This window comes from Sitophilus oryzae, unplaced genomic scaffold (assembly GCF_002938485.1).
Source record: "Sitophilus oryzae breed Bouriz unplaced genomic scaffold, Soryzae_2.0 scaffold_847_pilon_pilon, whole genome shotgun sequence".
Lineage (NCBI taxonomy): Eukaryota > Metazoa > Arthropoda > Insecta > Coleoptera > Curculionidae > Sitophilus > Sitophilus oryzae.
The window spans coordinates 1,049,046-1,077,045 of NW_022147469.1; the positions used below are offsets into that span (position 1 = coordinate 1,049,046).

General features: G+C 32.3%; 6 protein-coding genes across 8 annotated transcripts; 2 read left to right on the forward strand and 4 right to left on the reverse strand.

Moving 5' to 3' along the window:
* Positions 1 to 278: 278 nt before the first annotated feature.
* LOC115889791 (nascent polypeptide-associated complex subunit alpha) lies at positions 279 to 4,308 on the reverse strand. The gene is made up of 5 exons (XM_030909872.1): positions 4,208 to 4,308; positions 3,784 to 3,875; positions 3,555 to 3,733; positions 857 to 1,030; positions 279 to 801 (listed from the first exon to the last, which is right to left on the reverse strand). The coding sequence occupies exons 2-5, from the start codon at positions 3,866 to 3,868 to the stop codon at positions 583 to 585; spliced, it is 657 nt and encodes a 218-aa protein (XP_030765732.1). The 5' UTR covers positions 3,869 to 3,875; positions 4,208 to 4,308; the 3' UTR covers positions 279 to 582.
* Positions 4,309 to 4,878: 570 nt separating this feature from the next.
* Positions 4,879 to 6,667, forward strand: LOC115889766 (RNA-binding protein 34). The gene is made up of 5 exons (XM_030909838.1): positions 4,879 to 5,710; positions 5,766 to 5,908; positions 5,963 to 6,186; positions 6,279 to 6,398; positions 6,453 to 6,667. Exons 1-5 carry the CDS (start codon positions 5,043 to 5,045, stop codon positions 6,531 to 6,533), a joined length of 1,236 nt encoding a protein of 411 aa, XP_030765698.1. The 5' UTR covers positions 4,879 to 5,042; the 3' UTR covers positions 6,534 to 6,667.
* Positions 6,668 to 6,810: 143 nt separating this feature from the next.
* Positions 6,811 to 8,427, reverse strand: LOC115889767 (putative transferase CAF17 homolog, mitochondrial). 3 transcript variants are annotated; one of them, XM_030909840.1, is made up of 2 exons: positions 8,299 to 8,427; positions 6,811 to 8,114 (listed from the first exon to the last, which is right to left on the reverse strand). In XM_030909840.1, exon 2 carries the CDS (start codon positions 8,105 to 8,107, stop codon positions 7,091 to 7,093), a length of 1,017 nt encoding a protein of 338 aa, XP_030765700.1. In that variant the 5' UTR covers positions 8,108 to 8,114; positions 8,299 to 8,427; the 3' UTR covers positions 6,811 to 7,090. The 3 variants fall into 3 exon arrangements, with proteins under 3 accessions (XP_030765700.1, XP_030765701.1, XP_030765699.1); XM_030909841.1 differs by having other exon boundaries at positions 8,282 to 8,398; XM_030909839.1 differs by having other exon boundaries at positions 8,172 to 8,368.
* On the reverse strand, positions 8,280 to 9,711 carry LOC115889769 (mediator of RNA polymerase II transcription subunit 20). Its single transcript, XM_030909842.1, has one exon. It carries the CDS (start codon positions 9,553 to 9,555, stop codon positions 8,920 to 8,922), a length of 636 nt encoding a protein of 211 aa, XP_030765702.1. The 5' UTR covers positions 9,556 to 9,711; the 3' UTR covers positions 8,280 to 8,919.
* An 833-nt stretch (positions 9,712 to 10,544) lies between these two features.
* LOC115889771 (coatomer subunit zeta-1) lies at positions 10,545 to 11,756 on the forward strand. The gene is made up of 5 exons (XM_030909844.1): positions 10,545 to 10,688; positions 10,785 to 11,030; positions 11,108 to 11,241; positions 11,307 to 11,397; positions 11,594 to 11,756. Exons 1-5 carry the CDS (start codon positions 10,671 to 10,673, stop codon positions 11,639 to 11,641), a joined length of 537 nt encoding a protein of 178 aa, XP_030765704.1. The 5' UTR covers positions 10,545 to 10,670; the 3' UTR covers positions 11,642 to 11,756.
* LOC115889770 (guanine nucleotide-binding protein G(f) subunit alpha) lies at positions 11,630 to 27,917 on the reverse strand. Its single transcript, XM_030909843.1, has 7 exons — positions 27,506 to 27,917; positions 20,530 to 20,704; positions 20,379 to 20,476; positions 20,139 to 20,314; positions 15,472 to 15,625; positions 14,103 to 14,295; positions 11,630 to 11,995 (listed from the first exon to the last, which is right to left on the reverse strand). Exons 1-7 carry the CDS (start codon positions 27,676 to 27,678, stop codon positions 11,804 to 11,806), a joined length of 1,161 nt encoding a protein of 386 aa, XP_030765703.1. The 5' UTR covers positions 27,679 to 27,917; the 3' UTR covers positions 11,630 to 11,803.
* Positions 27,918 to 28,000: the final 83 nt, after the last annotated feature.

Genomic DNA, 28,000 nt, shown 5'->3' on the forward strand with positions numbered 1-28,000 from the left:
AACGTACATGTTTTACGACGTATATGGTTTTATGATGAGGGGAACACTGAGTAACAGTTGCCTGTTACTTTAACTCACAAGAAATTTTATTTTCTGTCATTTTTGTGATACTGTCTGTCGAAAGTTGAAACATTCCCTGATTCATTGGATAGACTATGGTAGTCTAGATTAAGGACGATGTCATATACCCGCACTAAAGTTATTTTGGAATAATTGTCTAGTAAAATAATAGAACTGTAATTAAAAAAAATATATAATAAAAACTAAAAACAAGTTTATAAGCTGAAAAATAGTCCATATTTTTATTCAATAAAATAACTTCAAGACATTGAAATTGAATTCCTGTAAACATGTCACAACAAATTGGCTTTAAATAAACGTTATCATGATTTAGTAAATTACTCTGATACAATCTGAAATATTTGAATCTTGTCACGTTCTGTTTGATAAATCATTAAGTTTTTTTTGTAAAACTAAATGGCTAACACTTTTGACTTTATATACACACTATAACGTCAAAAAACAACTCTTAAATACAATATAATTGTGATTATAATAAAACGCTAAACATCGAAAAAATATTCACATTGTAAGTTCCATAATGGCATTTACTATATCATTAGAATTATTTTTCAGCGCCTTTATAGCCTTCGCTCGACTGACATTCGCCTGTGACATGACAAGCTCAACGTCCTTATCTTCAACTCCAGTCTCATCAACTTCCTCATCTTCAGACTCCTCTGCAATCGGAGCCACGGATGTTGTAGTGGCGCCAGAAGCACCATCACCAGCAGGATTAACCTAAAAAAGTCATGTTTAAAACTAATTAATCAAAAAAATTAAAATAAAGCATTACCTCTTTGAATTTCTCAGCTGCTGCAACTTGTGCCTGTTGAGAAAGATCTTCGATTTTAGCCTCGCCAAATACGATGTATGTGTCACTGACAGGATTCTTATACACATCTGGTTTATTAATGACAAACAAGATGTTCTTTGATTTGCGGATGGTTACGCGACTAACTCCTTGAACCTAAAATTAAAAAAAAAAAAGAAACTTAGAAATATTACATTTATCATTATTAATATACAGAGTGTCCCAAAAACAAGTGATCTTAAGGGGTTATTATTATAAGAAACATATTTTTATATACATATTACATAGAGTTATTTAACTTTGAAAATTTATAAAAATAATGGCAACAATGTGAGAACCGCTGGCGATAACTGGCTATTAAGGGATTTTCACGAGATTGTTCAGCAGAATATGTTTTTTGTTTACAACATATGTATGACTTGGTGCAGAGAGAAACTAATAACTAAAGTGAGAGGGCTTGTGGAATAGGGCATTTCGTAGACAAGTTTATTTTGTCACCGCGCATCCCAGACGCGCATAGCGTTTAGGCGGTCAAAAAAGGAAGTTTCCAACTTTGCAAGTTAAACATTTGACAGGATTAATTAGATTGTCAGTAGCTTTTTCTATTTCTTAGTTCTAGAAGGAGATAACTAAAATCTGTTGATAATCGGAGCAAATTGGAGTAATAAATTGTTTTTAACTGAATGTGCCTGTTCTTTTAGCTTGTCAGAAGAGAAGATTATTGTCATTATTGATTATTTCAGATTCCACGATTATTCGGCATTTTTGTAATTTTTGTTTTGTGGTTGAGACCCAGACAAAACGTTTCCTTTAAAGGTAAATTTTATCTCGGTAATTATTTTAACATACCTAATAGTAATAGTGAGTGCACATAATAATCATACATTGCTAATTTAATTTTTTTAATTTAAAACATCACATTCTTTTCTGATACCTATGGAACGACTAGGTATTATACCTGGTATTATTTCCAGTAATACAAATTATTTTCTTCAACTGCTAGGTACTTGTTACAGAATAAAGACTATCAAAAACATTGAATACCTACGGGATACCTACTGATACTCTGTGCGAGCTCCCAACCGTGCTTCCCTGTTCACTCCCAACCAAGTTAGATAAAAAAAGATACTGAAGATTGCAGCCTTGAGTTGGAGTATGGCAAGGAGTATGGAGTTAAATAAATTATTATGTTCCTACACAGTATTTTATTTATAGGTTTTAATGATTTAAAGTCTAATAATAAATTTTCGTTGTCAACAAAATAATCTAAAAAAACTACGAAGATTTCTTATTATAAACTTGAAAGATTAATATTCAGTTCAAATATACAAATTTTAAATTTTTGGCGCCAGTATATATGTATGAATGCAACCTACTATTTCGATAATGCGCTCATAGTTCGGGTTAGACGCCAAAGGCCGCGCCACTAACACAGTCTTCAAAAATTAACATTGATCGGTCTCTCTCACTTTAGTTATTAGTGTTCTCTCTGACTTGGTGTGATCAATAATTACATTTGACAAATTTCTGACTGGTTTGAATGCTTGTGGGAACAAACTTCTATTCGACCAGTGGCGGATACAGGAAATTATTTTAGGGGGAAGCCAAAATAAAAAGTAATATAGAACATGGTTTTTAGGGCGCCATTTTTAAGTCAAAAGCCTAAGATTTAAACCAATTTACAGATTTTAGGGGGGGCCCGGGCCTCATAAGCCTCCCTCTGTATCCGCCACTGTATTCGACGCCCCGTGTTGCCAGATACTCTAAAGAAGTATATGCTATAACTAGTGAAATCTGAAATCCATAGAATGAGTTATGTGTCTCTCATATATGGTTTATTTGTCTGATTTTGTTGATGTTCCGAATAGTGAATTCCGATAAACATGTTGGTATTTTCTCTTATGTGATCTCAGAATTATTTTATTAAATTTAGTTCTAAATAAAGTTATTTTGCGGGATAACTGTGATTTTCGTAAACCTCAGAAGAATAATTTTACCCAGTTTGGTTCTCATTAAAAGGGTATTTGTATTGTATTGACTAAGAGTGGTTAAGATGCTCCACTGCGGCCGCGAGAGCCTATTGTGGCTCAGTTTCCACAAGCTCTTTAATATAAAAAGAGCTTTAAAGTTAACAGGGTAAGTACAAGCAAAATATTTAATGTTATTTTTTTATTGAAAGTACTTCATAATATGGTAATATTAAGAGTTATTTTTTTAAGTATGCCAAAGTTAATCAACTATGTCAAAGTTATACCATATGATAGAAAAAAGGCGTCCAGTTAGCTTGGAAATGACAATATATACAAAATGACAGTGATCTATATTTCCAAGCCATCTCTGACACCCTATTTTTTTAAATTATTTATTAAATTGTATATTATATATCAGGCATCTAAATGCAAAACCTCACAAGTCCGTTGAAATAAATTTTACAGAATACACAAAAAATGATTTAAAATATTATGAATATTAAAAAGAATAATAAACCTAAACCACTGAATTTATCCGGTGCAGTATCTTTTGCAAATATCTTGCATAAAAATGTAATTCAGAGAGTTTTTCTTTGGATAACAATTTAAAAGGTGTATAGAACTGTTTTCAAAAATGTGTGACTTGTCGGGTTTTGCATTTAGACGCCTGATATTAGAGATGCAATTTAAGACAAACATTATAAACTTACTGGTTTAAGTCCTAACTTTGACATTATTTTCCTGGCTTTTTTTTCGCCGCGAGATTGCTTAGCTTTCGAGACCATATCAACAGGAAGTCCTGCAGCGGATGCTCCAGGGAAAGCTGTAGAACCGGCATTTGCGGTGCCCGCATCTTCCAGTTCGGGAATTTCTTCATCAGAGTCGCTGTCTAATGGCTAATATTAGAAATAAAATATAAACTTATTCTTATGAAATTACCTGTAGACGATTCCGCACTCTGTTCTGGTTTTTCTGGTTTAGCTTCTGCCACTACGGGTTTCTCGACTTCGGTCATCTCTGGCATGCTTTTACTAAAAGATAATTAAGGCGATATTTAAACATGAAAACAACAATAAATAAATATCAATTTCAACTTGTTATTTTTGTCAGACTGCCAAGAATATAATCAAAGATTTTCATACTCTTTAATTTGCGAAACCTTGGATTAATATCATCATAATTATTTTGGAACAAAAATAAGATTTTAGCCATTTTTCAAATCGAGAGGGGCTATCATAGAAAAGCCGACAAGAGTTTTTTTCTGAAATACCTGGGCCAAGAGCGACCCCATTATAAATAGTTGCATTATTTTATTTACTTAAATAAAAAGATATAAAGATGATTCAAATTTATGTAGATTTACCTTTCTAAAACGATATTTCACAAATCGCAAGAAATTTAATAAAGAACCACAGAACAAAGCTATAATTTTTGACTGGAAAATGACATTGACAGTTTGGTATAGGGCTGAGATAAAAAAAGAAAAGTAATGAAAATTCGATTCCTCAGAATATGACAATCTTCAATTTTAAAATAATTATAAATAATTTCATTACATATCTATTTCAAAAAGCGAAAATTACATATACAGAACAAAATGGTGCTTGTCATTTTACATTAATAACTCCTTTATCTATGTTTTAGATCATATATTTATATATGATCGAGGGATGGGTGATAACGCGCCAGTGCTTTTTTTTACTTTTTATAAAGTAAAATACATAAAAAATGTATGATTGAGAATTATTTTGTTGATTAAGCCTTGTGAGAGATTGGGTAACAGAGGGATGGAAGTTTAGTAACTCTTTTAACAGGCCGGACAGTCTTAGCAGCTTAGGGCTTTAAATGAATTTAAAAAGAAGCTGTATTGGTTTCCAAATGCCGAATAGCCCTAGCAGCTTAGGCCGTAAAACCAAGAACTACTAATAGTTACCTATATGCGGACCGTATAATCCTAGCAGCTTACGAGCAATAAACAGAAGAGAAGAAGAAAAAACAAACTAACCATAATTAAAAACAAAAGGAAGAAATTATCAAACTAACCATTATTAGTGACACCGACTTTCGAGAAGGAAGTTGTAAATAAACGTGCTGATCACAAAAGTTAAAATTAATATTTAATGCCTGACAGATGCTTTCGGCTGTTGTAACAATATTGTACACTGCATTAAATACGTAATACATATATTTATATAATAATGGAGTATAGTGTAGGTAGTTTAGCAGAATTAATTTCTGGTATAAATGCACCTAACAAAACTAAAATTGTAAAAACCAATATTAAAAAAGAGAAGTCTGATGAGGAGAGCAATTATAAAAATAAAAAAGGAATTAAACATGAGAACCCTATTGAAAAAAAAAGTAGTCAGCCCAAAGGATTAGGAAAGAAATCAATTTCAAAAAAGAGAACTTTTGGAGAAGTAGATAATGAAGATTTTTCGTTTCAAACCCCTGTAAAAAAGAAGAAAATCAAGTTAAATCAGGAAAATGTAAAAGGGACTAAAAAAAGTAAAAAGAATAAACCATTTTCAAAAACAAATACCCCAGCAAAAAGTTCATCTGCATCTTCTAATCCTGTTGTTTCTGAAGGTGCTGTGAATATAGAGAATGCTGTAAACCGAATAAAAAATGCAAATAATAAAAAAACTAAGAGTTCGGCGGAGTATGTTAACAGAACTGTGTTTGTTGGAAATCTACCAATAAGTATAAAAAAGGAAAAAATAAAGAAGCATTTTAAAAAATATGGACAGATTGAAGCTGTTAGGATTAGGGGAATACCAGTGAAAGATCTTAAAGTATCAAAGAAAGTAGCAGCAATTAAAAAGGAATTTCATCCAGATCGTAATACTGTATATGCATTTATTAGGTAATATCCCTGAGCTGTATATATTATTCTTATTTCAAACCAAAAATTCTTTTAGATTCTGTAATGCAGCTGATGCAAAAAAAGCAGAAGAAGCCAATGGAGATCTATTTGAAGAGCATCATCTCAGAGTTGAATATTGTGAAGAAAGTAATAAACATGACGAGTCTAAAGCAATTTTTATAGGAAATTTAAGTTTTGGTAAAAGGGTTAATATTTATTTATGAATTTTTATATTATGTTTGAAATATTTAGATGCAGAAGAAGAGGAATTGTGGAAATTGTTTAATGTGTGTGGCCCGATATCTCACGTACGTATTATAAGAGATGGGCGTACAGGAATGGGTAAAGGTTTTGGATATGTTAACTTCAAAAATATCGATTCAGTTCAGTTAGCACTGGAAATGGAACAAGTCAGCCTTAAAAATAGGGTTTTGAGGATTTCATTGTGTAACTCTACTAAAGCAAAAAAGAAAAATGTAAGTATTCTTATTTGTATGTACTATATTCATATTAATTTATACAGTTTAATATATTAACTCAGTCTTATACTTGTGACTCTTTCTTGTAGGAAAAAACAACAAGAAACAAGAAAATGAATAGCAAGTCAAAAGAAAAGATTGAAGCCATTAAATATGAAAAAACTAACCAAAGTTCATTTGTGGGCAAGAAATCTGCAACTAAAAAGAAGGTATTTTTATGTTCTCTATAGTTTACTCTTTCTTATGTTTTCTTTTTTTTTCAGAATAAACTAAATAAAGGTACTAAAGATAAGAAGAAATTAGCTGAAAAGTTACAAGGAAAGTCAAAAGTAGAAAAAGAATAACAACAAATCCTTTTATTTTAAATTTCTTTTTATTTTATCTTGAATTGTTACAGGAAAATTGTTCATATGTAATTTAGCACATTTTATACAGTGAGTTCCTTCGAAATAAATGCTACAGTGCATATCTTTACAGACCATTTTTTTGCAGTGAATACAATAAGAGCCTAAAATTAAAATTTGGTTCTGATTTGGAGGATGAAATGGGTCCACTATAACATAAGCATCTTCGAGAAGTTGATAGTTTTTAATAAACGGTGGATTACGACCAAAATACTCAAATTTCTCATTGAGATTACATAATGCACATTTAAAAATATTTTCTTGATGTTTGTCTTTTGGATTTTCTTTAACATCACTACTTTCTATGTATGATGCTGATGTACTAGGCTTTTCTTCCATGGTTTCTTTTGTGGATAAACTGTTTTGACTTTGCATGATTATATGCAATCTGTAACAAGAATTATATTTCTTAACCCCTGCATCATTATGTATCACAGTCAAAAAAATTTTAAAATATTTTCCTGAATTTTCTATATTAAATTAGATTAAAATCATAGTTAAATTGAAGCATGGGTAGTTTCTTGTTTTTCCTTTGGTAATTCTATAGGCCACCAATGTGGTTTAATAACTTTGGCTCCTCCATCACCTACTGATATATTTCCAAATTTCAAGGCTTTGTCTATTCTTAACAGTGCAATACCAACATCGCCTTCAATACCCCTTAGTTTCCCTAAATTTACACCATCATGGATAATTGAGTTATTTTCTGGTAAAGAACTCGGTACTTTGGTAAAAAGTAAAGGCATTAAACGTTTTCTTATCACTCCTGTATGGTAAGTCCTTGCTGTTAGTTCTTGTCCTATATAACAACCTTTATGAAAACTAATTCCATGCAAAAAATCACCATTACATTCCAAGGGAAAGGAACTTCCAGCTAATAAGTCACTTATGCCTTCCCCTATACCCAAATTATACCTAATTTTTTTATAACTGCTATTTATATCACAATCGATAATATCTTTGATTGTATTAGAAACATTATTACTAGAGGAAATTATTCGAAAACCCAATTGTGATACTCTAGGATCTTTGAATATTAATAAATCCTTATGAGTTTTTATATCAGTTGAAGTTCCTGGAAATGCATTAGTATCGTAACTTCCAGTTAGTATATTAACATTTTGTTGGTGATCACTATTTAAACTAAATAAAGCATGTATTTTATGATTTCCTAAACTGGAAATGTTCACTTTCCGTCGAACCTTGTATATTTTAAGATGTTTTTGTAATGCTGAACTCACTGCGCTGTCACATTCAAGCCAATATGAATCTTTTTTATCAGTCTTGTATACTATGGTATCATATAAAATGCGACCTTTTAAATTTAAAAACATTGCAAACATGCTTCCTACAGAATTACTAATATGGTGAATATCATTTGTAATTAATCCTTGTAAAAATTCTGATGCATCTGGACCATTTACTTCTAGAAGGGATCGTTCATTTAACGGCTGCAAAGCATTTTGATTTGAAAACAGCCTTTTAGATATACTACTTGTTCTACGTAAGATCATTTTTCACCTACAATTACTAATTTCATTAATCGTTTCTATACGTACTTTATTATGTTGTTATTACATAAGATGAAAACAAGGATTCTTGGTACCTAATTAACCGATTATGATGAAAATTTTAGAAGTTAAAAATTAAGAATATATTAACATTTAAGGAACAAATTTAAAAAATACTATTTTGGAATAATCACCTCCTTATCACTAGTTATGTTGTGTGGAAATTGGAAATTAACTCTAGATTTCAAAAATAAACATTAGAACAACTTAATAATAACCTCAAATAGAGGCCTGTCAGGGCTGTCGCCTGTCATGTCATGACCTTAGATTAAGAATAAAAAGTCTAGAGTGACTTGACCCTGCTTGACCTTAACGCTCAAATTCAAATTAACTAATACCGGTTATGAAAAATGCCGGTGTTTATAATCTATTCCTGATACTGATTAATTTTTTGTGATACACAAACAACTATCAATGTAATTGTTAGATGTAAAATTAGTAAATACAACTTCTTAAAAATATATAGGTAAGATAGTGTTATTATTTTTGAACAAAAACATATACTTTTTTTTCAAACAAAAACATATTATACACTAACGTAGCATGTATATTAAAAAAATGTACCAACCAGACATTTAAGGCTTCATAAATTATACTATTATATGACTATTATATTATCTTAACTCTTATGTTATTAGTTTTTAGAAAAACTGTAAATTAGAATATAATTATTAAAATGTGTTTTTCTAATGTTATAAACTTAAAAGTATGATACCCATGCAACATTATTTTATACAACCAAAGAAATAAAACTATTATTGTGGTCTCATTATCAAAGCTGGACCTGGAGATTTCCTAAATAGCGTAAAGTGTTCTAAGTATTGTTGAATTGTGTCAATTGGAGAATAAATATCTTGCATTCGATTTTGAAGAAATGACGGTGGTGTTGTTGGACCTAGTGATCCAAGAAAACCTTGCATAAATTCCATTATTAAATCCCAACACATAGCAGGAACAACACATGGTTTATATTCTACTTCCACTAAAACACCTTTAAAATTACTGCTCACAGTTACTGAACCGAGCTTTACACAGAAATCTCCAATTTCAAATCGAGGACCTTTTGATTCTGCCTTGGTCTGTTTTTTAGATTGATAAAAACTCGACATTTTCATCATTAACAGATCAAATAATCCATCTGTTGCCAAAGGTATAGTTTTAGTACCAGTTTCAAGCAAAGCAAATACAGTAGCAGGTTGCTCAGAGTTATGCAAAACATGAACAGTACGTTGATGTCCTAAAGCTGGCACTGAACTATATGTTTCACAATCCACTAAGAATTGTCCTTGTGGAACAGCTCCTAAAGCACTGATTCTTTTCGATAACAACTCAATTATTTGGGGCCCAGTTTTGTTCTCTACAGGAAACTGAGTTAATATTGTAACGCCCATATTTGATAAATAGTTTAATAATTATTTAGTTTCAAAATGTACAATTAACTCATATTTATAGACTAAACATGTAAAGTAAATAAGTTGGAAAAGTTTTTTTGTATACAAACATCAAAACATGAAATTAACCTTATTCTTTTTACTCCGCCAAGTCGGTAGGCCATTAACCACCACTAACCATGATCCATGATCAGGGTTCGGAAGTAGTTAATTAAGACGTAATATACCTGATTAACTACGTGTAGTTTTTCTTCAAAAACTACGTCTTTTTCCGTTCATTAACTACATGAAAACTACGTTAGTAAACTATGTATTGATATTATGAATAATTTTCCTTCGTATGAGGTGTAATAGAGATAATATGATGTAAATATTATATTTAAAGCCATATTTCTCCTGTTTTCTTAAATACATTATGTGTTTTTAAAGCTTCAACTTATTATAACCTCACCTCAAACCTTTGACATTTGAAAGTTACATACATAGGTTACATAAACTACACCCTCTACATAAACTACATTAACTACATGTAATGTAGTTTATGTAGTTTTTAAAAGTAACATGTAGTTTTCCAAACCCTGTCCATGATATAGCCAAGGACCGCGGCTCGGATTCCGTGTAAAGTAAGTAGGCCCCGTCCAGATTAGCCCTGAGGGTGCAGCCTGACAGCCAAAAGGGACTTTTTTACATCTTACCATCGGCAACAGATAATTACATGGAGGTGTTCTGTGTTCTATAATTCAATGTTTACTGTAATTTTATCCCAGGATAAGTACATTTATGTGGTTTATACAATTTTTTGTGAAAATCAGACGATTTCAAGTTTTTCCTTTAAACTTGAACATAAAAGAAGCTAGTCCATAGCATATCCATTCATTGATTAGTTATCGATATTTTATTAGTTATCGATATTTTAGTATCATTGATGAAAATCTCTACATCTCTAATCCCTTGTCGCTAATTTCGTAGTATATTCTGTGGTCGCTAAATATCCTAAATATAGGTTAGTGACAAGTGACAAGAATTTGTATACGTGTTTTTGTTTTTAAAGAAATAATAAATTTAGATAAATTTGGATAATTTAAAAAGAACTTGAAGTAGTATATTCATTGAAGATGGAGGGTTCACTTTTGGTACTTTGGAACAATAATTCAGAGAAATACGTAAACACAAATGTTTACTAATATCTCTGGGACAGAAACTGGATAAATCTTCATTACATTTTTTAGGAACCAATTTTATACAGCGTTAAAGCGATAGCAATTTTGGACAGTGACGGTAATCGAATTCTGGCAAAGTATTATGATAAAAATGTTTTTCCAACACCAAAAGAACAAAGAACGTTCGAAAAAAATCTCTTCAACAAAACTCATAGAGCCAATGCCGAAATCATAATGCTGGATGGGCTTACTTGTGTCTATAAAAGCAACGTTGATTTATTTTTTTATGTAATGGGAAGTTCAAATGAAAATGAAGTAAATATTAATTATTTTGTTAAATATTATTTTGAGATAAGGCTTAGATTATTCTGTTACATTTGTCATTATTTTAGCTAATCCTCATGAGTGTTCTTAATTGTTTGTACGACTCTGTCAGTCAAATTTTAAGGAAAAATGTGGAGAAAAGAGCTGTTTTAGAATCATTGGATATTGTAATGCTTGCTATGGATGAAATATGCGATGGAGGGTAAGCTTATTCACATTTTAATATTTATTTACTTGCTTTTATTGCATTATTTGTTTTGTTTTTAGAATTATTATAGATGCTGACTCAAGCTCAGTAGTTTCAAGGGTAGCGCTAAGAAACGATGATATTCCCATTGGGGAGCAAACAGTTGCTCAGGTAACAAATGCACTACATTCTTTGTTTTGGTGAATTTAGTTTCATATTGGTTTATTCAGTATTATTATGTAATTACCCTATAGGCATTATATTTAGCTATTCTTAAGTTATAAGTATATTATTTTTAAGAGTTGAGATGTTTTTTATGTTTTTCCCTTAGTTAAAACAATATGTGACTAATGTGATATTGTTATAGGTTTTTCAGTCTGCAAAAGAACAGCTCAAATGGTCGTTACTTAAGTGAGTTTTATTATTTAAAATGTTTTATTAATGAAGTTACAGTAATATATTTAATTGTGTAATATACAAATTTAAATTTTATTCATTAAGATGAAAAATAAAAAAAACAATGAAGCTTATCATCATTATTTTACATCTAAAAACAGAAAGTGTTTAGTCTTCCCTGTTAGTAAAATGCTACAGTAGTAATTTCTTTTAATATAATTTCCCTTACAGTTTCAAATACTTTTCTTATGTTATTAGTATCTGTAGCAATTGTAAAATGGACGTAGACATCTCTTGGCGGCAGTTCTTGATTTATATTATAACCAGGCACAAATCCAACATTTTCAATTTTAATCGGAGAAGATGCAATACTCTGTAAAAATTCATATTTATATTAACACAGTTTTTTCATTGAACTATCATATGATCGAAAATAAACGGCGCCCAGTTGGCTTAGAAATGACGGCCGATGACGTTCCCCATATAATTTTATATGTAAAATGACAGAGATCTTCATTTGAAAGCCATCGCTGACGCTGTTTTTTTTTTTATCATATTGCACCATATGATCGAAAAAAAAAACGGCGTCAGCGATGGTTTGAAATGAAGATCGCTGTTATTTTATGTGTAAAATTATATGGGAAATGTCATTGATGTTCATTTCCAAGCTAACTGCACGCCGTTTTTTCGATCATAATGTATATGTTTTCATTGATCAGTTGTAAAAAATATATTTCAAAAAATTTATACAAATAAAATGTATAATATATTTATTTGGTTTTAACACTTAAGTATTCAAAATATTGTTTTAAAAATATACAGCGTGTACCAGAAAGTCTTATCCGAGTTGAGTAACACCGCCGTTGAAATCCGTATTAACCGAGCGATTATTATAGCCGTATTATTCGAGCATCAGGCCTAATAATCGGGTAATTACGGAGAATCCCAGAATTGCCGAAGCAACACTAACTGACTTTAGTTGTTCTTTTTGTTTTGTTTTTTTTTTCGTTTTTGAAATATTTTCAATTTTGTGAAATTACACTAAAAAATTTAAGGCTTGATTTCTCCAAGGGTATCAAAGTTTTTTATACTAAATATTTACTGAAGTTTATTTATTGATCAGATATTGTGTTGCAATAATAAACAAAATACTACCTTATACAGAGTGTCTAAAAATTTATATTAAATAATTACTAGCTTTAAACGGCAATAACTTGTTTAATTTAAATGGAACACCCTGTATATTTTACGAGAATCAGTTGCACAATTTAATTGTCTATCAAATTGTATTATACCATTTTTTACCTACATATCTCTTCAAGTTTTCGTAGAAAATGTATTTTCTTATAATTTGCACCTCATCTATCCTATACACATGGAATATTGACATTTTAGATTATTTTTAAAGATTTAAGATGCTTATTTCATTAAAAAATAAAAAAAAACTGTTTACATATTTTTTGTTAAACAGGGCCAAAAAATAGTATGATCCCAGTATTCAAATTACATTAATTGATTGTTTACGTTGATTAATAATAATTGCCCTAAATACTAAAAAACTGAATTTTGTATGTTTATTAGACAGTGGTGTAAAAAGTAACACCTTATAAATTTTGTTTCATTTTTTGATGAAGGTTTATTTATAACAACAGAGACGTTCATTTTCATAACTTATTATTATATTGATTTCTGAGTCAAATCCACATTTATTTAGAATAATTTATTAATTAAAACAATTAACTATGTAATTAACTAATTTTTGAGCGGAAATAATGGTGGTATATTTAATTGGTATACTCTTTTACAAAGATTTAAATAGTTTCCTTTTTGTAATAAACGATATGGGCTTGCAATAAAAAATGGTATAATACAATTTGATAGACAATTAAATGGTGCATCTGATTCACATAAAATATACAGGGTGTTCCATTTAAATTAAACAAATTATTGCCGTTTAAAGCTAGTAATTATTTAATATAAATTTTTGGACACTCTGTATTATGTAGTATTATACTTTTTATTACAGCAACACAATATCTGATCAATAAATAATCTTGAGGAAATAATTAGTATAAAAAACTTTCATACCGTTGGAGAAATAAAGCCTTAAATTTTTTACTGCAATTTCACAAAATTGAAAATATTTCAAAAACGGCAAGGTTTAAGTGTGATAAACCTTAATCAAATTTACCTTTATTTCAATCTAAGAAATACAAAATTTTAAAAAAATACAACTTTAATATTTTTTACTTATTTGCGACACTTTGTATCTTGTAAAATTATTTTTAAATTGTAGCTCTAACAGTCCTTCAACGAACCCAAATCTTCCAATTTGTAAAAATCTAGTCGTTTAGCTACAATACTCCTTGTCGTATGTGGTGAACAACCCTATATAAAGTTTTAATAATGAAGGAGAGTGCTAGGTATAAATGTATTAATTTTAGACTTTTTAGTAAATTTTCTATACAAATTATGCTCACCATAACTTTATGTTTCATAAACAATCTAGCTCTGTCATATTCATTACTACCATCCCAATTTTCTTTTTTATCTGGTACATAATTTGCGTATTCCGGAAAATATTGTTCTACTTTTCGATGTTGCGTTAATATTTTCTTTTCCAATAGGTCCTGTTTATTGAGAAATACTATTAAACCAGCCTCCCTCACAAATCTAAAATAAATATATATTTTTTATTAAAATAAAAACAAGTAATCCTTGAGGGTGCAGCCACACTATCCTAAAAACGGCGTATCGGCGTAACGGCGTAACGACCTTGAATCGATTTCCAGTAATTCTATTGGCTGAAACATTCATCTGTCAGAAATTTTATCTGTCAAATTCATCTGTCAAAAATTTCAGCCAACAGAATTACTGGAAATCGATTCAAGGTCGTTACGCCGATACGCCGTTTTTAGGATAGTGTGGCTGCACCCTGATGAACTGATAAAATGAAAAGATTATCATAAATGTCAATCACAATTATACCGGGTGCGTCTCAAAAGTGGCTCACTCCTATAACTTTTTATTTTTTTCAGATAAAAAAAAACAGTTTTGGTGTGTTAGTATATGACATAAATTAGGATTGAATGACGTATTCAATTGTTTTTTGTCACTTCGTGTTTCACCGGAAATGACTACAACTTTTGATTTTTAAATGGCACCCTCATCGGTATTTTTTTACTTTATTCAATAGAAAATGACACTCTGTATAGAATGACATATCATATGTCAACATTTGACATTTTCGCTTTAAAAAAAATCTTATTTTAAATTTCTAAAAAAATTTTGAGGGGCTATGTTAAAAACAATTTTTAATCAAGGAGCCTTGGAAAAATAAATTTGATAGTCTAATGTTTTTCGTGTCTTGCCCTGGCAGGTTAAAAGATGCCCTAATCGTATTTTTAATCATATCTCAATTTTTTCAAATGGAACGAGGGTGGCTCATTAGCATATTTGGAAAAAGCATTTTTTAGGAATAATTTGGTACCACACACTTGTTATTTCGAGTCAAATTGTCGTTAAGAACCGCATGTTACATTTTCAAATAAATCATATGAGAAAACGTCAAAAGTTGACATATGATATGTCATTCTATTCAGAGTGTCATTTTCTATCGAAAAGGTAAAAAAATACCGAGGCTGCCATTTAAAAATCAAAAGTTGTAGTCATTTCCGGTGAAACAGGAAGTGACCAAAAACAATTGTATACGTAAATCAATCTATCACTAATCTATGTCATATACTAACATACCAAATCTCGTTTTTATCTGAAAAAAAAGTTACAGGGGGAGACACTTTTGGGACGCACCCAGTAGATCATAATAGTTAAAATAAAGCTACACATTACTTGCTTCTATGAATATCATTAAATAAGTCAAATGCCTCTTGCAAACGATTTTTAGTAGGATCTTCTCTTAGTCTTTGATCAAAATCGCTAGCACTGATTAAAAACAAAATGGCTTGTATTCCATCGAACACCTGAATCCATCGTTTTCTATGTCCTAAAAATAGTTTTATGAAATAAAAAATCTTTTCGTGACATAATAAGGGATGAATGTTTCCATACAAAAAACTATCACTTTAAAAAATACAAAAAAATGTTTATAGAGTACGTTCTCGTTTGTGCTTAAATAATGTCTATATGAGAGACTAGCTTTTTCCCGCGTCTTCGTCCGCATAAAATTCAAATTTATTCCACATAAAGTATCTTCTTATACGTGTAACTCCTAACCACAAAAAACTTCCAATACCTATCTATTACATTACAAAGGTACAATACGTTTTTAACAGATACTTGACATTTATCTGTTAAAACATAGACATGGTATCTAAACCTAAACATATTAATTAATATAAAGTGTAATATAGGTATTTATTATAGCTCCTAGTGACAATATTTGAAAGTACCTATTACACGTGTCTAGTTGTAATTGATAGTTCATGGATAAAGATGAGAATTTAACCGAACCGTGTCTTATTTTTGAACATTATCGTTATATATTTTGGAGAATTCACACAATATCTTAATAAATTATAGCCTATGTGTTATTCTGATGTATAAGCTATATTATTGTAAAGTTTCATTAAAATCCATTTAGTAGTCTTTCCGTGAAAGAGAGACTTCGATTGGTTAGAAAATTACGCAGTTTTTAAATTTATTGCATTTTCATGCCTCCGTTCATCAGATGTACGATGATCTCCTGAACAGAGTACGGACCGTCTGGCTGCCGGTAGACGTTATGTTTACTACAGCGCATCATATCTGTATTCACCATCTGTTACTGGACATCACAAATTCTGGACACTACTGGACATCACAAATTCGCCCTGTATTTCAGGAACTAAGAAGGTTAGAACAAATCTATGTGTAGCATACTTACTTAGTTTCATAAAAAAGGTAATGTGAAAATCGCATCATTTATCTCTACTCATAAACGAGAAATCCCATAAAACAATATATTTATAAAGTACCTAACCATATTCTCTCCAAACTACATTCTGTGAAGCCGAGCCGGTGAAATGGGTATATAAATCCTCTGAAGGAATTTGCAAAAGTCGCTCAGTTAGGCTTGCTCAAGCGTAGTGCGCAAGCCTGGATTTTGAATTATCGATCGGATAACTAGACCAATAAGAGACTAGATGCTGGCACCAGCTGTTATTCATTCATACGGCTTCGTCCAACTTCGTACGGCTTTCGTTTGCGCTCCCGTTCGACAATTGGCTAATCCTCAGAGTAAGGGCTGATCGATATTCGGAATTTTGGAGTTGCGCTATTGCGTTAGTGTCTGCCTAACAGACGAACTTATGTGAAATATATATGCACCCGTTATCTAGTTGTCTCTAACTCGGCTTCAACTCCAACACATTGCAGGTATAGGCGATAATCTGTATTTTTGGTTTAAAACACACGAAAATGGGATACCCGGTACAGATGTGAGGCGCAGTAGTGAACCGCAGTAGTCTACCGGCAGCCAGACGGTCCGCACTTTGATCAGGAGAGCATAGCAGAAGAATCAGCTTTCTTACAATTCTCGTTTTCCCGACGGTGCTAGCTCTTGTACTGTTATATTTTTATTAAGGTTAGATTAAATTTCTCACTCTCTTTTTTGGATTGGAAACCGTAATAATAGGTACTTATGCGCCCACAGATGATTCAGACCAAGCGGAAAAAGACTCTTATTATGCTGCACTCTCAAAAGTCCTCACAGAAATAAAACCGAGCCAGGAAGTCTTAATCATGGGAGACCTTAACGCAAGAATTGGTAAGAAAGAAGATAGTAAAGTGGTTGGAAAACACGGTGAGGACGTCCTTAATGATTCTGGAGAGAGGTTAATTGACTTTTGCGAACTGAATGGTCTACGTATACTTAACGGCTTCTTTCCACACAAATTAATTCATCGATATACCCGAGAAAGGCCCTCTCTGCAACAAAAATCTATAATTGATTATATGATTGCTAAACAAATATCGAAACTCAAATTCAAAGACTGCAGAGTTAAGAGAGGAGCAAATTGTGGATCCGACCACCGTCTGGTCGTTGCAGAATTATTAGTACCTTTCCAGAGCAGAGCCAAAAGTATAGAATACACAACATCACAAGAACTGGAAATTGAAGAATCTGAGCGTATTAAGTACAAGCTTCATTTACTACACGATGCCAGTATTAAATAGTTGTACCAGAGAAGATTAGATGTAGCACTAGAGGAAGTGAAAGCCTGTAACGATGTAGAACTAGAGTATACCAACCTAAAAACCCTAAAAAAGTAGCTTTCGAAGTTTTAGGTGAACAGAACATGCAGATGAACCAGCTTGGATAACTGACAGCATAAAGGCCTTAATCAATGACAAACAAAAATTCTATCAAAGATGGCTCTCAGACCGAACAGATACTAACTGGAGTCATTACAAGCAAAAAAATAGAGAGGTACGAGCCGCCATTAAGGTAGGAAAAACAGATATTTGGGAAAGAAGGTGCCAGCAAGTGGAAAGCCTAATAGGGGGCGCACGGAGTACGAGGTATGGAGAACAATCCGACAAATGAAAACCAATCAAACGGACAAGCTCTTGAATAGAATGGATATAGAAAAATGGCGCAACTACTATGCAGAATTACTGACAGAAAACCGACCAGAATTCCGAGCAGTAGAAGATGAGAACAACCTTGCAGGCACTTTAATGATAAGCAAAAGAGAAGTACATCAAAGTTTCAAAAGAATGAAAAATGGACGGTCACCAGGTCCTGGTAATATTGTAGCCGAATTGTTAAAGTGTGGAACCCAAAGACTACGCTGGCGTCTGGCAGAGCTATTTAACCAATGCTGCCTGCAAAGTAAACTACCCCGAGAATGGCGAGTGGCTCACATAGTGTCCATCTTTAAAAAGGGAAATCGTAACGACCCCACTTGTTATAGAGGCCTAAGCATTAACAGTTCGGTCAACAGACTTTTTGGAAAGGTGTTACAGGGTAGGCTCAGGGACAGTATTGGTGACAAAATCTCGGAAGACCAAAGCGGATTCACACCGGGGAAATCTTGCACAAATAACCTTTTTGTCCTGCAGCAGGTGATGGAAAAAAAGATAGCAGTAGATCAAGAAGTCCATCTAGCATTTATTGATTTGGAGAAAGCGTACGACTCTATTCCCCGCAGCAAGATATGGGAAGTATTGAATATCTTAGAAGTAGATAGACCTTTGCTTAAGATAATAAAATAGCTATATAAAGAAAATGAATCGTACGTTAAGATAGGACACAGGCTATCTAATCCAATTAACACCACAAAAGGGTTGCGACAAGGATGCAGCTTATCTCCTCTGATCTTCAACGCTTACGTCGAATTAGCCCTTAGGGAATGGAAGACGAAATATCAAGGTATGGGAATACCCATTGGGGACAACACACTATTTACCCTGAGCTTTGCAGACGATCAGGTCGTGATTGCGCAGGACTCATACGATCTAGAGTTCATGACTAAGAGGCTTTATCAAGTATACAACAAATGGGGACTTCAGGTTAGTCTAAAGAAGACCGAATACTTAGCTGTCAATTCCAACACTTGTTTTGAAGTCTTCATTAATGATAACGTCCAGATTCAACAAGTAGACAAATTTAAATACCTGGGTGCTACTATCAACAACGAGGGTTTGGGCAAAGAAGAAATACAAACCCGAATTCAGAAGAACAAACAAGTTATTGGATGTCTTAACAGCCTCTGGTGGGACCGAAACTTATCTGCAACAACTAAAAGAGACTTGGAAGAACATTGGTGGAGTCAGTTCTTTGCTATGGTTCCGAGCTGTGGACTCTGAGTGCAGACGCGAAGCGCAAAATCCAAGTTGTTGAAATGGACTACCTTAGAAGAAGTGCAGGTATATCTAGGATGGAAAAAAAGACAAACATCGAGGTCAGGCGTATCATGAATGCATCGGAGGAGACAGTACTGGATCGAATCGAAAAATCCAGCTTAAAATGGTTTGGACATGTTCTGCGTATGCCGGGGAACAGGTGGCCAAAAAGAGTTTTTCAATGGGCTCCCCAGGGCAGAAGAAAGAGAGGTAGACCTAGAAAATCCTGGAACGGAACGGTTACGGAAGCAATGGAAGCTCGTAACCTAGAAGCTGATGACGCTCTAAATCGAGATGTGTGGCGTAGGGTAACGGGAAGGCAGCAATAGGCTGTAATTGGAAATGAGTATTAAACACTTAAACCAAATCCCGTTTATATATATATATATATATATATATATATATATATATATATATATATATATATATATATATATATATATATATATATATATATATATATATATTAAATTTCTCAAAAACGTGTAAAAAACACAAAATCGTCCGTTATCGTAGATGCGTACGATATTTCTCCGTTGACGGGCTGGAGTAAAAAATTTACCGATGAAAAGTGGCGTGAAAACGCTATGGCCAATCGGAGCGACCATCGTATTAACGGATAACGGACACATGAAAATCAAGCTTTTAAGCGTCCCATTATTTCTGATTACCTCTCTGTCCGCCAACATCGTACATCCAAAATCTTGCTTGTCCCCCTTGGAACTTTGAAAGGGGCACCTCAAATTCTATTTTCGATATGCTTCTCGTTTCGATACGACAAAACAGAATATCTTGATTGTCAGGAATATAATCTGGTTTTTGTACTTCATCGATTCGATTGAGAAAACTAAAAGAAACACACAATGGTTGATAGAAAACAGAATATTATATTTAATAAGGCATATACTTACTGACCAGCACTATCTATTAGTTGATATTCATTTGAGCGTTCAAAACTCTGTTGTACCCCCTCATCGTTCCAAGCTATTTTAACTTGATTAAAATATTCCTATAAGAATATTATATAAAACAATGTTAATGTCACAATGAAACTATACTCACTTCGGTGAAGTCACTAGGTGTATTAGAGCCTAAATTTAAAATATATTCAATCGATTTTTCTGCTTCGGCTGTCTTTGGTCTAACAGGAGGCTGAATTTTATCCATATTGTTAACTATATCGAAAATCGATTCGTGGATGTTTTGCTTGATGTTTGGAATTTTTTCTCTGCGATCGCTAAAATATAAACATTTCTTTTTAAACGGACACCCGGTATAAAATTATGTAACTGTAGGATGTCTAATATTAGACGACGTTCACAGAGAAGTACAACATGATGGAAGAAAAACCGCGACAACGATGGCTATGAAATGAAGATCGCTGTCATTTTATATGTTAAATTATATGGGGACTGTCATCGATGTTCTTTTCCAAGCCAACTGGACGCCGTTTTTTTTTCGATCATACGGTATTTCGGTCTTAAAAGTAGCCATTAGCCATACAGTATATGATAATCTGTCGGATACACAAAGTTGTTTACAGCAACACTGGAAGAAATCTTCCGTCAACTGGACTGGACCAACAAAGGATTAAAAATATACAGGGTGGCGCCTCTCATACGCCGCGGAAGCTCCAAGGAGAACGACAGTTTGTATTGAAATGAAATTTTGTGAGCATATGTAGATTAATTCAGAGCACTTTTTAAAAATATAGAGAGTTCTACAGAGTGTCTCCAAAAAAAGTTACATATCAAAGTTGTGTTTTTTGTAATGGAACACCCTATATATTAATTGATTTTCGGATTCTGGGAGAAAAATAAAGGTGAGTTTTATAAGAAAAGTATATGACTAAAATGTAAGGTTTTTGACATATTTAACATTTTCTAGAAATAAAGAACAATTTTTAAATTACAATAAAATCTACCTAAATTGGAATTTACCCGGTATAGCCTAATATGTAGTTAAATTAACTATTGAATTTTAAATCAAATTAAAATTTGATCCAAAAAGTTATACAGGGTGAGACAAAATTAATATTGAACATTGGCCACCTTTAAAAGCATGTTACTCTCTTATTTTAAATGGAACATCCAGTATATTATTCCGATATTCAATGGAGAATTCATGTCTCTTCAAAATACTATTAAGGTTGCCTAGCCCTCAAACAAAGATTTTCCTAGATATTTTCATTTACACGATTTGATCTGAGTAGACCTTTATTATTTGATAAAATCTAGATGGCTGTGATATGTCTGACGTTACCAAACCAAATCAAACCAAACCAAATCATTTTGTGTCAGTTAAAACAAAAAAAATTCTCCTAAAAAAAATCCTACATCAGAGAGAATTGATATGATTCTATTAGTTGGTGAATGCAGTGTGCATTCATGAATTAATAGAATACAGGCAGTCCTCGATTTACGTCGTTTCGAGTTACGTCGAACAAATTTTTGTCACTATTCCTCAAATTTACGTCCCACTGTTTCGAGTTACGTCATTTTTTGAAAAGAACGATCCAAATTTTAAAAGAAGTTTGGACATAAACAATAAAATTTTAGCAGCATACAAACAGGGTTGACAGATCCTCATATTGAAAAAGCGGGACAGTGTTGATCATTACTTAATTAGCAACTATTACGACTTTTGACGATACCCACAATAAAAGTTCCAACCAAAAAAAATAAATATATACTTTCTAAATATGTCTACTTTACTCTCTGGTATTTCTGTAGTTGCTATATTAGTATATGTATTATATTTACTATTATATGGATAGTTAAAAATACTTTTTTGATTAGATAATGAAAAAGCGGGACTGTAAAAATACTCGCACTAATTTGTTTTTCGTACAAAAAAATATACTTTTTTTATATTTTTGTTTTTTTTTTCGTTTTTTTTTGTTTCTTGTATTATAAGTTTAACTACGTTACAATACACTGTTTCTCATACCTCAATTATTTAAAAATATAATAATATTAATATATACAAACGCACATATCTTTGTTTTATCGTATTTTTATCTTACAAAAGTACCTAACTTCTCAATTTTCTATAGGATCTTATGACAAAATAAGATTCGACTTACGTCGTTTCGACTTAAGGTGCTATTTTGAAGAACCTAACCTGCCGTAAGTACGAGGACTGCCTGTACTTAAATGCTCCTGATTTTATCTAGTTTATTTTTTTATGGGGATATGTTAAAGACAGTGTTTACAAAACTCGACCAACTAGTGTCGAAAACATGGGAGAAATTATTGTAGTTGCTTTTCGAGGTAGAACTCCACATATGCCTTTTAAAATGAAAAGATCCTTTTAAAAAGACAATTATTTTATGCAGTTAACAGAAAAGGAAGCATTTTAAGCATTTGATTTCATCTAGCAAATTCTTGTCGCATAATTGTAGGTTTATATCTAGACTAAATACCATTCAGTATCAAATAGAGTGATATATCTAATAATACGCTTAAACCAAAGATACAGTATCCAGCTGATACACTGCTATGCACCTACAAGCTCAGCGAGCAGTGAATTGATTGAGGAATTATATGAAGACTTTAGCCGGGCTAGGAACCTTGAAAATACACATTACGTAATCATAACTGGAGACTTTAACGCCAAGATAGGGAAGAAGCAACCGGGTGATACAAACTACATAGGAAACTTTGGTCTCGGGGAAAGGAACGACAGAGGAGACATGCTTGTAAACTTTCTCAACAACAAAAAATTATACTGTATGAATACTTTTTGTCAAAAACAAACTCAGAAAAAATGGACATGGCGGAGTCCAGATGGACGAGTAAAAAATCAAATAGACTTTATCCTCACCAACAAAAATACAATCTGTAAAGATGTCGATGTGTTAAACAGTTTTCATACAGGAAGTGACCACAGACTAGTACGCGCCAAAATACAAATCTATACTAATATAGAAAGGAGAAAATTAATTACTAGATCAATGTTTCCTACAAGGGACGCTCTGCAACTAAATCAGGAAACTTATCAAAAAGAGCTTGAAAAGAGACTAAGCCACAGACACTCAGAGATCAAGACCCCAACGACATTCTCAATAATCTAAAGCAGGGCATAACTACAGCAACAAAGAAAATATGTAGTAAAATGAAACACCCTTCGGAATCTAAATTAAAACCAGAAACGACAAAACTAATAAGGGAAAGAAGAAAGACTGACAGAGATGCCCCAGAATATGACACCTTAAATAAAACAACTAAAAGAGAAATAAGAAAAGATCTAAGGGATTATAAGAGAAACCAAATTTTGGAAACAATTGAAAACAATAGAAGCATGAAAGTATTAAGACGCAAGCAAATGCGCGGAAAACAAAAAATAATAAAAATAAGAAACACACATGGCACTATAACAACAGACAAACATGAAATTAGAAATGAAATTCACAAATTCTACGAACAACTTTATCAGTCTGTTATACCAAACAAAGGTAGAGTACAAAAACACATCACAAACGTAGGATCAGAAGATATGCCAGAAATATCAACCACAGAAATTAAATACGCACTTCAACAAATAAAAAATGGTAAAAGCCCAGGAGAAGATCGTATTACACCTGAAATGCTGAAGATGGGCGGAAAACCATTAGTGGATGCCGTGGAAGTATTGTTAAATAAATGTCTCATGAAGGGTAGAATCCCGGACGCATGGAAAAACCCAGAAGTTGTGCTATTATACAAAAAAGGAGATTTTACAAATATAGAGAATTATAGACCAATAAGCCTTCTCTCGCATCTATACAAGCTCTTCACTAGGATTATCAACAACCGACTGTCTACGAAACTAGATTCCTATCAGCCAATAAACAGGTAGGCTTTCGAAAAGGTTTTAGTACTATCGATCATCTACAAACAATTAAAACAGTCATTGAAAAAACAACAGAATACAATATACCTCTACATTTGGCCTTTATAGACTACCAAAAAGCCTTTGACAGCATCGAAACCTGGTCATTTCTAGCTGCAATGGAGGACGCGAGAATTGATTCCAGATATTATTCCATTATTAAAAATATCTATGATAGTGCAACCTTCCAAGTTAAATTAGATGATGACCTCAAAACAGAAAAAATACTACTCGGCAAGGGCGTGAGACAAGGAGATACCATCTCTCCCAAGTTATTTACACTGGCACTGGAAAATGTCTTCAAGAAATTAGAATGGGAAAATAGAGGTCTAAACATCGATGGGGTACACCTTAGCCATCTGAGGTTCGCAGACGATATTGTCTTGCTGAGCACCGACATTCAAGAACTAAACACCATGCTAAATGAGCTAAATGACCAATCCCAGAAAATTGGCCTTAAAATGAACTTGAAGAAGACCAAGATAATGAGCAACAATATCCATAACATTACCGTTGACAACGTTATTATTGAAAACGTAGACCATTATATATATTTAGGTCATAAAATCAAGCTGGGCAAGGAAAACCAAAATACGGAGATCAAACGCAGGATCCATTTGGCATGGGTAGCATTTGGAAATATGAGCAATATTTTCAAGGATAAAAAGGTGCCCATGAACCTAAAGAAAAAGGCTTACGACAGCTGCATTCTACCTGTGCTTACGTATGGCTTAGAGACTATGGCAATTACCCGAAAAACAGCAGAACAACTACGAGTAGCACAAAGAGCCATGGAAAGAATCATGTTGGGAGTCACCATTAGGGAAAAAATACGGAATACCCACATACGTCAAAAAACAAAATTAATAGATGTCGTTAAAAGAGTGGCAAGTCTGAAGTGGCAATGGATAGGACATGTGGCAAGACAGGATCCAGACCGATGGCCCCAAAAAGTAATCCTATGGAGACCTAGGGGAACAACAAGAAGTGTGGGCCGACCAAAATGGAGATGGATCGATGACGTCAGGGCAGTGGCGGGAAGACAATGGAAAAGATTGGCTAGAGATCGCGAAGCATGGAAAAACCTAGAAGAGGCCTATATCCAACATTGGATGGAACCAGGCTGAGAAAGAATATCTAGATTTAATTCTGTAATAATTAAAATATGTTTTAAACGTGTATTTTTTTATTGCGCTTGAGTATTTTACTCGACAATCTTTAATTTTTGTTAAATTAACAAAAGGTATATCACACAGCCACCTAGATTTTTTCAAATAATAAAGATTTACTGACGCAAAATCATAAAAATGAAAATATCTCTGAAAATCTTTGTCTGAGGGGTAGGCAACCATAATAATATTTTGGAGATATATAAATTCCCCATTGAACACCGGAAAAATATACTGGGTGTTCCATTTAAAATAAAGGAGTAACTTGCTTTTAAAAGTGACTAATGCTCCACATTAATTTTGTTTTTTCACAAAATGTTAAATATGTCAAAATTCTTAGATTTTAGTTATATGCTTCTTTAATAAAACTTACCTTTATTTTTTTCCTAGAATCCGAAAATCAATTAATATAATATACAGTATTCCATTAGAAAAAACACAACTTTGATGTGTAACTTTTTTTGGAGCCACCCTGTATAATTCTATATATTTTTATAAATTGTTTTCAGTTAACCTACATAGCTTTTTCCACTTAAATATTAATTTTTGGACGGTTAGATGTCCATTTTTATTAAATGGCATATCTGTAGGTGTCAGCCCGACAGAAATTATCATCGATTATCATTTGAAAGGTCAATTGACGCTTTTTTTTCGATCATCCGTTATAAAATCTGAAATCTGAATATTATTCATGGATATGAAGCATCTTTTATCTGTTCCCTATATTTGGATTCAAGTTTTGATAAGTATAGTAAAAAACTGACTTGCTGATCAAATTATTTAAAAAAAATCACATTATATATTTACTTAGATTTTAATCCTCGTAAACATAAGTTTTGTCCATATGCCAAAAATCTTACAAGCTGCTATTGATTATCGAGAGGTATCTACTTTGCTATTGTATAACAAAAGTGGGTACTTATCTATTAATATAATATATGGGTTGTGTATGAATAATCAGTAACAATAATGTTCTTGTTCGGGACTTTGTGATAATGATCGAAAAAAGGCGTTACAGTGGCCGTTGAAATATCATCGATGATAATTTATGTCGAGTTCTGTTTTTTTTTGTCTTTGCCTCAAAACTGAATGGCCCTTTTTTTTCTATAGTATGTTATTTTGCAATCCCTGCTAAGATACTGAAAAAGAGCATTAAAAAAATGGAAAATGCCACTATACAGGATCCGGCAATAGTGCGTCAGGCATCTGTAGTTTCTATAATAAAAAACTTAGGAATTTTATTTAAGTGCAAACCTAAAGTATGTACTAGGATGTATTTCAGGAAACACCACTTCTACAGAGTAACCCAAAAAAGTGTGAATGGTAATTTTTTTAAACGGAACACCCTGTATATTGTTGCATTTTAGCTTCGTTTCTGATCACTTTACATAATCCTAAGATATTATTAAATATGTTTTGATAGTTTTAGAGATATTATACAAGAAATGTCCTAAAGTATGGCATACAATTTTGAACACCCTGAAATGAAATGAAATGCCTAATGTAGTTTTGATTTCAAGATATTTCTTGTATTTTTAGTACTTTTTAAAAAAAGGCTGAAACATATTTTTTATTTGTTTATTAATATGTCTGAAAGTATCAAAATAGATTTAATAATATCTTGGGATTATGTAAAGTGATCAGAAAGGAAGCCAAAAAAGCAATAATATATAGGGTGTTCCATTTAAAAAATCATCCCGATCCACTCTTTTCTTTTTTAAGCCACCCTGTAGAAGTTAAAATATTTTTCTCAAATACATCCTAGTAAAATATATACTTTAGGTATGAACTTATGTAAAATTTCTAAGTTTTTTATTATAGGAGCTACAGATGCCCGACGCACTATGGCCGCATCCTGTGTAGTAGTTTGATGTAAAGCATTCGCATTTTATTGTTTTCAGTTTTTTCTTTTTTGTTTCACTGATGATTGAACCCCACCACAAGGTATAGGTGTAGACGCGTTATTGTCCTAAAAAGCACTAATGAAGATGTCTTACTCATCGGAAAATCCATTGATATGCAAAATTTTCATTTGCTTTATAATAGTGGTCTTGCCGGATTCGCCAGTGCCCAGAAGTAGGATTTTCTTCGTTTCCATGAAGTCTCTCGTGTATTTCCTGCTATCATCTTGGTCGGGAAGGTTAACATCGCTTCGACAACAAATCGGCATTTTAAACAAATCTGTACGTTCTTAAATCCCCGTACGAAAACTTACTAGAAATGGATAGGTATTCGCTTATTGACGGATTAAAAGATTAGGCTACTTGTATAATCTTATCTGTCGCATTTAAATATCATCATCGGTATTATTACCAATTTTACATTCATTTTGACGGGCTCAAGTAGTTGTGTCTAATATTAAAAGCAAAATTTTCATTTCTAATAAGTACAATAAAATACCATTTGTTAAAGGTTTATAAACATATTCTAGTTAAGCATTGTACAAAATAAGTTGTAGATAAGACGAGTAAAGATTCTAAGAATGAGAGTAT